General features: G+C 39.8%; 1 protein-coding gene across 1 annotated transcript in view; it reads left to right on the top strand.

Annotated features, from left to right (window-relative positions):
- Positions 1-8753: 8753 nt before the first annotated feature.
- The window catches only part of aig1 (androgen-induced 1 (H. sapiens)), a 28857-nt gene continuing 26670 nt past the window's right edge, over positions 8754-10940 (top strand). Inside the window, exon 1 of the mRNA XM_023267763.3 lies at positions 8754-9061. Within this exon, the coding sequence (XP_023123531.2) occupies positions 8921-9061 (141 nt within the window). The 5' untranslated portion in view covers positions 8754-8920. The remainder of the gene's footprint in view (positions 9062-10940) is intronic.

Below are 10940 nucleotides of genomic sequence, written 5' to 3'. Positions count from 1 at the left end.
ACCATACTGTTTGGGGCTCAACAGCGCCCTTTACTGGTCAGCATCATACCGACACTGGCAGACGGTGTGGTCAGTGTACACCTGTAATTATGTTTGCTTTGAAAAGATCTCCTTTTACTTAAAAATGCATTCATTGCATGTATTTTTTGACTAAATAAAACAAATGAATGTGAAAAAATAAATGTTCTCAGTTAAAAATCTATTGGTCGTTTTAACTTGTTTCCCCTTTCCATTACTTCAGTATTATTGTATTGTAGTTATTTAACTGCATTTTAGATTTCTATTTTTCTCAGTCACTTTCTCGCTTTGCCTTTAATAAGCAAATTATGGGACTAGTTTGAGATGTCTGCCTCCATCCCATTTTTACTTTTAGCAGCCTAAATAAAATAATGTTAGCTTTTAATGTTATTATGCTACATAAGTGCTGATATCTCAAAATGAAAGCATGTAAAACTAAAAGTATCTGCAGAATTATGGACCACAGGGGCTAAGTAAGAAAATGTGTTTCATATTCTGCAGACAGGCCTCTTTGGAGACTAGATTAATTATATGATAACCAATTATATGTTTATAGAAATGATTGGACATAATGATGCAGCTGCGAAATTAGGCCTGGGTTTAATTTTTTTTCATAAGATTATTTTTTGGGTCTTTTTTGTCTTAATTGGATAGGTACAGCTGAAGAGAGGCAAGAAAGGGAAAGACAGCTTGAGGGCATCACATGCAGCAAAGAGACCAGACTGGAATCAGACCTGAACCGCTGCTGGAAGGCCTAAGCCCCAGTGCATGGAGATAATGGAACTCAAAATAAGTGTGATGAACTGTGTCTTGAACAGTTTTATGTACTTAACTTCAAAGGTGCAGTAAATATTATGACCAACAATATTTTTATAGTGGTAATCTGTACCTGCACGAAAACAATGTTTTAGGAAATGGTACTTCAGCCAAGGTAGCCATGGTATAACTGCCATTATTATTGTGTCAACTGTAGAATATGTGGACCTACTCTTGTTTTCTCTTTCTGACAGTCAGCTGAGTTTCCACAGCGGAACATTTTGGAGAATGAAGAAGGAAGATGAGAAGGTGGAAGAATAAGGAAAGAGGAAATATGTTGCTGCCAGCTCCTCGGGGACCCCTCATAGTTTGCAGTGTGTATGTGTGTTGTGGAAACTGACTTTCTGCTACTAGTGGCTTATTTCCACAATGGGGAAACTCACGTGTCCCAAACTCACGCAGACACACCAGCATGTTTATATGCCTACCCATGTGAGGACATGTACTGCTCTTTGAAAGTGTGTCAGACAGTAAAGAAGGCCAGACAAAATGGTTCTCACAAATATAGCTAAACACAAATGTGCATACTGACACACTCAGTTTTCTCCTGGATTCTCACAGATCTGCAAAGGACATAATATTCCATCCAATCATGCTGGCATTTCCCATAAACTTGTCCAAACCCCAAAACAGGCTGTATTAGGATCTTTCTCTCACTACAACCAGATTGCTGGTCCCCCAATCTGGACTAAACATTGTTTTTCGTGTTGTGCATTAACACACTAGAAACAGCGTGTTCAATAAATGCTCTCAGTGAGCAGCAAACTGACTGTATTTATGTGCGTCCAAAGCCTTTGCCATCGGCTGAGCCTTCACCTTTAGAAAGTTTTTCTTTTTCTTTTCTCCCTTTACAAATGTGACCTTGTGGCTATGATGTAGATCCAGTGGCCTTTGCAGCTGTGGAAAGTGAGTAAGTGTTTCTCTGTTGCATTTGTGTGAGAAGTGATGCTGCAGCCACTGTGAGATCATGTAGACCACGACCAAGTTTCACTGGAACATGACTTCCAAATGTTATCTACTTGGTTTGATGCCAAAGAAAAGGACATGAAGGTTCATGCCACATTGTGATGGACAGTTAGACAAAAAAACGGAACAGATCAGAGGTCTCCCTATAAGATTAGGAGCTAGAAATGCAATTACTGATTTCTGGAGTATCAGCCATCTTTGGGGTTTGTAATCATGATGCAGAAAGAAGTTACTTAGCTCTTGAGTAACAGGGAATTCAGAAGGATAGGTAAGAGGAGGTCCTGCTGTAAATGAGCACCTCACAGCAACTTATAAAATAAATAAATGAACATGAACTAGTTCATTCTAGTCTGTGAAAAAAACCTTTGAGCTCTTGTTAAGTGTAAACTCACACAACATTGACATTTTCATTCACTCAACAACCACAATTGATGTGCTCTTTAGCAAGGTAGACAAATCCTTCAACATCCTCAGTGGAGCTGCTCCGTTGGATCAGTAGTTATACTGGAAATTTCACAGGTATAGAAATAGTAGTGATTACAAAATGAACATCAAACCTACATAAAGAACGAAGAACGTGTTCATTGTCATCTTGTTTTTGCAGCCGCACAGATTGCTCACATCGCTCGCAATTTAAGACTTGATTTGGAAGTGTCTGTCTTCTCACATTTTATTGCATACTATGAGCTAATGGTCATCTGACTGTGGAAATCCCAAACCTTCCCAAATATGGATCATCACCAAAACCTATTCAGTCTTCCCTCAGCCCAAAGTGCTGCAGTCAGACAGCTGGACAAAACCACTGATGTCTTTGGCAGAGGTTTTTCAATGACTCAGTGTTTTAAAGGGGTGCTTGACAAGTTTGGGCTCAGACCCCACACATTTTTAACAGAAAGCTTGCATCATAAAGATGGGGTGTAGAGTTTGAATAATTTACAAGGCATGAAGGGGCTTGCAAAAGAGGCGGCTGAGTCATGGGAAGTTTAGAATCCTGTTATTTGACCCAACTGGGGATGAGGATGTATTGATTTAGGCCCCTCTCTTGTGAATCTTGTGAGTCTACCAACGTAATGGAAGTGCAATACTAAGTTAGTGAAGCACTCTTCTTAGTTGAGATGTTTTGTATTGAATCCAAATTTTGCAAAATTGTCAGAACAGACATCAGTTCAGTAATTACACCAAACCAGGCAGATGAAGGAAAGAAAAGGTCAGGCTCCATTCTCAGGTAAATGTCTTCGTTCATCTATTCACACCTAGTATTTATTTATTACCTCACAAAACTAGAAGACTTTCCAAAGTAAGAAAGGTTGTAAAAATCTTTCAGCACCATTCACCAGATAGCAATCGACAATGTACATATGCATAGCAACAATATTGAGAACTCAGTTTACCTTAATCACAGTAAACTTTTCACCTTATCTGTGGTGTTTATATCCATTGAGATAATTTTACCAGTAACCATCTCTGATTTGACAAAGGGTTTCAGTGTTAACAGCACAGAAAGCAAAGTTCTTCTTGATTATCTGGTAGCATTTATGACCCTTAATCAAATCACTGTGTTGAAGTTGTGCAGTTGTGAGAAAACAGAAGGACGTTTCTTGTCATTTCTTGCTGGAGGCTGGAAAACCATTTTGTCTTTTCCTCGAGTGCCTAAATGATCTCGCGTCGACAATAACTTCTTGCAGTCACACAAACAATCAGTGTCTTGTCTGAGTCTGGGGAAGATGGAAGGAGGGTGCACTCAGTGATCCGCATTTGATTTTTCCAGCGTTCTCCCTCAGTCCAAAGACATGCTGAGGTTAACTGGTGATCCTAAATTGTCTGTAGGTGTGAATATGAGTGTGCTTGGTTGTCTAGTCTCTATGTGTAGCCCTGTGATAGATTGGTGACCTGTTCAGGTGAACACTGCTTTCACTCTGAGTTGCCTGGGATAGACTTCAGGCCCCCACGACCCTTATGAGGATTAAGCGGTGTATAATTAATGGATGGATGGATGGATGGAACTTCTAACTTTTAATCAATATATAGTCAAGTTCAAGCGAGTTAACAAAGTCAAAATACATTCAATTCTAGTGGCAGAAATGGCACAGTTTTCCTGTAGTCAGTTGCATGAGTGTGATCCCTGAACTGTGATGTGTAATTACACCACAACCTCCTGTAAGTGGGCCAGCACACAAGTGAGGCAGACAGGGCTCAGATGTGTTCTTATGTTTACACTAGTTGTAGAAACTGGAGACACATGGATAACATGAGGTAATAGTTGGGTCAGGATTGACGTCTTTTGGGCTAGATGCAGACTGAGATTCTGACTTTAAAAAAATTACGTAAACCTGATATAAACCAAGTAGCTTCCCATTTCCTTCCAAAAAGAATGTTTTTTATGACATTCACTGTGTGGGAGCCATGGCCATACTGGTATTTGACAGTTGTCTAATCCAGTAAGTCGACTTCTGTTGATCTCATTACTGTAGCCAGAGAGAACCTCAGGGAAAATTTGGGAATAGGTTCACATACTCACATCTGGGTTTGGGTTTACATGTTTATGTTGCTGTTCACCTTGCATGCTTGGTACGACCACCAACTCCAGAGCTTGGGAATATAGTGCCTCAGCAATCACTGACCAGAAACTAACTTTCAAAGCCGCAATGGCTCCGTAATGCTTTATACTCACTGTTTGGACGCTAACAGACACTGTAGACCTTCTTCACCTTCATCAAACATGTGACTAAAACTGATATAATTTACAGCAAAACTCTAACATGGTCTAATGAAGATTAGCATGGATGATAATTATGTTTGTCATGCACTCTTATAACAGACAAGTACATGTGAAGTTGCTGTAAGACTGGAGTCCACACTGGGTGCAGCTGTGCATCTCCTTTTAGAATTCAAACCAATGTTTCAGACTCCATAGGGAAACCCAAAGCTGTACTACACTACAGACTACAGACGGTCTGGATTTAAACTGCTGCTTGTGAGGTTCTTGCTGCATTCTACTGAAAATCCTATTTTAATGTGGCTTTATGTGAAAGAGTAAGTGTATAAAAATGAAACTGGTGAACCCTTCTTTCCAGTCACCTGATGTTACTAAATGAGGATGTTACATGCCAAAAAATGATCTGAAATTGGTGAGTTAAACCAGCAGCTGGTGATTCTTTTGGCATATGATCATGTTTTTGTGGCAACCAGCAGTTATGGACCAACCTTTTCATTCCTTTGAACTCACTTATGTGTCCATTTGGTTAATGTAAATGCAATATTTACTCCGTTTAAGCTCTGTTTTTGGTCTCCACCTACTCCTGAGGGAGATATCTGACTCTTAAGTGGCTAAATGCTCCACTGTGTTCACCACATCTGCTCTAACTGGATCTCCTTGCTGTTTAATGCTAAGCAGATAGTTCGCAGTGGATTTTTAGAGCTTTTAAGTTGAAAACAGCTGCCTACTGTGGCTGAACACAACTCAGTGTGAGCAGTGAGAGTGGAGTTACAGGTAGAGGTGGCGGTTCAGTTTGTCTTGTTGCCAAACAGCTACAGGTGGAAAACCCGATCAACACAATTCCATGACATTTTTAAGAGATGTGTGTAATTTCTATCTGTACATGTTCCCATCCATCCATTAAGCTGTAATTGCAGGGACGGCAGCACACTTATGCCTGAGTAGCTGTTCAGCGTCGCCGTGGCAACAGCATCACCTCTTTCCTCGCCTGCCGAGCCTCTTTATATACTGTATATATTCTAACTTAGTTCATTTTCATTTCAATGGCTGCTCTATCGGTTTTCCTTCCATCGCCAAAGTAGATGACATGATGCATTTACACTAATTCTTTATTATTCAGTCCTGCAGGTGAGTGACAAAGACAGTCCACCATCATGCAAAATGCATTTTGTGTGTTGACAAGGCTGGACAAATCCAAACATCCAATGAGCAGTACGAAGACAATATTTCTAATCATGTATTACATCTGTGTTTGCTTGTTAGCATGTTGTCGTTTCCTCTTTTTGAGCATTTCTTTGCACGTTAATACTGCCAGCTATCCTTGTGCAAAGTAGCCATCAGCAGGAACATGTGATGTATGATACAGATAAAATGGGAACCCACCCAGAGACAAATTGCTCCATAATGCTACTAATGGTCAAAAACCTGCATAGAACACCTGTAATGGTGATGTAAGTGTATGGCTGATGACATGTGCATTTACTGTTCTGTGCTATATGGGTATTAATACTGTATGTGTGCATTTGATTGGCTGAAAGGTGAACCCTAGAACCATGAAAGGCACGTTATCACCAGAATTATACCATTTATCAGTGTCAGAAGGGAAGATTCTTTCTGAAAATTGGAAGAATTGTCAGATTTTTCAGTCCTGAACTATGTGATGTGCAGTTCTGTCGGGGAAAAACAAAACAAAAACAAGACTAAAATTGTGATATTCCATCAATATAACGTGTAATTTAAAAGTTCACAAAAAAATACATCGTTTGCACTAGATCATCTGAAAAAAATTAAATATTCTGTGTTTCTCAGAGTAACTGAAAAGACATTGGTCAGCAGTCACTTGACAAAATTCCAGGGACTTTATAGGGGATGTGCAGGCTGTGTTTATGCAGAGCAGAGAGGAGACAAGTAGAGAAATTATTTAGAGAATGAATGAAAAATAAAACACTTGATTCATAGAATAAATACCTCATTGCTCAAACACAGTGGGAGGGTGTCAGCAAGTTGTTGGAAGATACATTCCTCACGTTGAAACTCTACAGAATTAATTTGGAGGATACCTTGAAGAACACCTAGCTCATAAAGACGGTAAAAGTGTAAAAAGTAAAACACGTATAGAATGTAGCGGCACCTGTGGGCACTAGCTGTACATGCTGATGCCAGGTTTTGTACATTTTTATAAAATAAAAAAAATACAGAAATGATTATTGTTTTTATTTTTTGTTTCAATATTGATAACATTATAACTGTGCCTTTTTTTTTAGGTTCTCTCCACTTACAGCCATCGTTGTTCTATTTCAAAAGAGGAGCGGGACTGTAGACTGAAGTAACAAATGAGCCCAAAATGTGACAGGAACAAAAAACATCCAGAAACGTCTTTGGAGTTCAGTGGATTAAACTGAAAGTGATAGGAGAAAAGGCCATTGTAAAAAAAAATATCTATCATGAAGTCTAATTTAATGATAATAAAATTTTAATGAAATTATGAACAATGAGTTTAAGTCAGAATGATTTATTTATGTATTCATATATATTACACTGGATATTATATATTTTTATGTATATTTTTGCAGCTATTCTCACTTCTTTTGGTTTTGTTTTATTGGTTAGAATGTATTCTAAAGTTGGCTCTTTCATTTAATTAGTCTTCAGACTGGCCCAGTGTTAATGTGGGCACATAACTAACGACTAATGACTTTGTTTATTGTCATATAGCATGGGATAAGGGCTGAATTTTAGGTTCAAATAAATATAATAATAAATATAACAATTAACTTATTACTCCACCAAGTAATGCGGGAGAGATATGTGATAATCAGCGTTAGTTTGTCTGTCTGTCTGTTAGCAACATTACTCAAAAACAGACGGATTTGGACGAAATTTTCAGGGAAGGTCAGAAATACACAAGGACCAAGTGATTAGATTTTGGCAGTGATACGGCTTATAGTCTGGATCCATGAATTTGTTACGGATTTCTGCATCATTGCAAGATAGCAGCATGGCGTCACTGTAACCATGACTACAAGTGAACACTACATCAACTGCCTGCTGATGATCACATGATTGCAATCCTACTACAAATCAACTGCTGTGGACCACAATTTTTTTTAAAGATTTCATCCGTCGGAAATCATACAACGACTGAGCTGCCTTGGCAGAGTCACTCTGAGTGCTTTTCTTCTTTGCATTGCTCCGTTTGGAAACAAATTAGATGGTGCTTTAAAACAAATGTCAAATTAGATAAATAATGAAAGCAAAGTCAAACATATGAGATCCTAAGCATGCAATTTAACAAGATAAAATAGTTAAGTCAAAAAAATGTTCTTCTTTTTAAATAAAAAAATAAATAAATATTGAGTGAAGATCCTGTAGTGTTATTTATGGTGTGATTTATAGGGCCCAACCGATCGGCTGGCCAGTTAAATCAGTCAGTTATAGCCCTTTTCAAGATAACTGTCATCGGCTGGAGTTTTTCTGATTATGGCTGCATAAATAATGTTTTGCCAGTAACTCCACTCATTATGTTGCTTCTATACAGCATATATGTATATATATATATATATATATATATATATATATATATATATATATATATACATAACCTACCTCTAATTTGCAGCAACAACAAGTACAAGACAAGATGTATTTCATAGCTCATTTAAAGATTGATTTTTTTAAGGTTACATAATCTCTCAGAGGTTTAATGCTTTGTTGCACATTTTTGTACTTGAAAATTCCTCTGTTATAAAGTTAAATACTAAAGATCAAATTATTGTAAAACAGTAAAATGTTCTGCCTGTAATTCATATCTTTGTTATTGTAAGCGTCAAGGGACCAAAAAAGAAGTTATTTTATTCAATGTACATCTTTTAAATTAATCTGCCGATTAATCGGTTATCTGTATTTTTTTCTGCCAACTATCGGAAGCAGCATCGGCCTCAAAAAATCCATATCGGTCTGGCCCTAATTATACTTCGTCTGGCTGTAATACATATAAAGGCTGATAAAATATAGTGTTAATAATTGTGGGAAATAACCTAACTAATGTATTTCTCTAGCTAAGACCCTCAGGCATTATACATGGAATAAAGAAACAAATAAACATTTTGTACAGACTTAAGAGAATGTACGTCAAATCAGGAGTTCGACTGATTTAGACTCAGTAACAACGTGTCTATGATCCCGGTGTAACAGAGTGTCCAGGCTGGATTTACACCCCTCCCTCCCCCTTACATCATCACCATAACACGGAAGCAGTAGCAGCAGCAGCGGGGGGCAGGAGAGGCGCGGAGAGACGGAGAGGTTAAGACAGGTGAAAAATACCCACAAATAGGGACGTTAGAGGGACAAAAACCGGCGCAGAGAGGTAAAGACGGACGAGCAGACGGACACAGAACGAGCATCATGGCGCTGATCCCCTCTCAGGTCCTCCGGGTCGCCATCCTGCTGTCTTACTTCTCCATCCTCTGCCACTACAAAGCCCTGGACATGCCGGCACACCAGACCTACGGAGGCAGCTGGAAGTTCCTGACCTTCATCGACCTGGTGAGATCCCACCTTCCGTTTCATTTCCAGGCCAAACAGCCCCGTGAAGTTAACGCAGAGGTCGAAGCGCTGCGGGAGCTGCAGAGTCGGTGCTTCGTGTTGTCATCGGGGTGAACTGGTTATTCAGCGTTTTCGCCTCCAGCCCGCTCTGCTCCGAGGATTCTCTCGTCCTCAAGGGGACAGAAGCTGCTAATATTTGCTCTGAATTACACTAAACTGTGACTGGTGTCGCTGTGAAGCCCCCAAGCGTGGGTTTGACGGGCTGAATGGGCTGTGTTTGAACCGGAACAGGTGTTGTGTTTCAGAATGACTCCTGTCGTAAATGCGTGCTCTTGGGCGGGAGCGCGCCGCGCGTGCACCAGCGATTGTAAAAGCCTCCCAGTTTGGGACTGATTCATAATTATTAGGAGGGAGGAGATCGAGGAAGTAGGAGGGTTGTTTGTTTTTACTTTTAATTTATTGTAGAAATAGCTGTAAATATTAAACTGTGCAACACCAGGGCTGCAAATGATAATTTATCAGGATTTGATGATTATTTTCTTCATTGTTTGCTGTGTCCTTTAATGCTACCCGAGGAATAGTGTCAAACTTGAAATGAACTGCAGTCCAGAACAAGTAGACATTAAGGGAACTGATTGCACTTAGGCTTGTGTTATGTAAGATAAGATAAGATGAGATAAACTTTATTGGTCCCACAGTGGGAAAGAGTCACCGTTACAGCAGATCAAAAGACAGGGCTATAAGGGCAGGTTAAGATTATATCATATACACAGTGCAAAAATTGCAGAGAAACATTATATACAAAAGATCAGATTGCAACACATTATTGCGCGTGAATTACAGTAACATCAGTAGAATGTGTATGTAAAGAGAAAAAGTGCAGCAGTAAATGAGGTAGACCAGGGAGTTAAAATGCGACATGGTACAGTCTCCTTCTTACACTTAGGGTGTTTCGGTCTGATTAAGGCACTTAAGACACTCACAGTCTGATACAGATGGTGGGAGGTGTTTCCTGTGACAGCGGACAGTTTGGCCAGAGCCTTTCTCTCCCACAGACTGAGCTGGCTCTTTTTATCAGTCTGTTGAGTCTGTTCTACCAAGTTCTCAACCTCTACACTGACCTCTCTGCAGATCTCTGCAGACTTCAGCGAGCACCCCAAAATTTGCATCTGCATGGCTACTTCAGGCCAGTTCACACTTTTTGTATCGATATGTGCAGATTTCAATAGCAGATGTGCTCATGTCTATGTTCATACTACAGTAGGTCTATTGCATCACCCTTCATATTTAACACAGAAAACCACACACAGAATATAGCAGCTACTTACAGATTGGCCTGTAGCACTGTCTGAATTTTTCTGAGGTGTGTCGAACACAGTGTGCGAAATAGCACCGGATTTCTGGTGGATTTGGAGCTTCCCACTCTGTTTGGCCTTGGCCTTTGCCAAGCATCTACAAATTAGAGCTCCTCCAAAGTTGGCCAGCAGCTACTACAGCCACAACTTTATGATGAATTATCGAGGTGTGGATGACCGATGATCTCCACGCACAGTCTCTCCTTGAAAAAAGTATTTGTTTTTAGCATCATGTGTTTTCCTGGCACACGCGTGCAGTCACAAATCTTGAGCTGCAGGGAGGTCCACCGAGGGACACCCTCGCAGATTCGAGCGGATTTATGTCTCATCTACCCTTGCAGATGCGCCAGCAAAATGCATGTCCATTGTGTCCACAGTTGACCGTGTGTGTGTGCCCAAGACTTTAATCTTGTTGCCGTTTTTTCCCAGTGGTCAATCCTGGTATTTAAAGCAGGCTACTTACTCTACACACATGGACAAATTTGTTGGTACCCCTCGGTTAATGAAAGAAAAACCCACAATGG

Source organism: Amphiprion ocellaris, chromosome 12 (genome assembly GCF_022539595.1).
Source record: "Amphiprion ocellaris isolate individual 3 ecotype Okinawa chromosome 12, ASM2253959v1, whole genome shotgun sequence".
NCBI classification, from domain to species: Eukaryota; Metazoa; Chordata; class Actinopteri; family Pomacentridae; genus Amphiprion; species Amphiprion ocellaris.
Note: the sequence above shows the minus strand (reverse complement) of the source record. Positions and strands in the feature narration are given on the sequence as shown.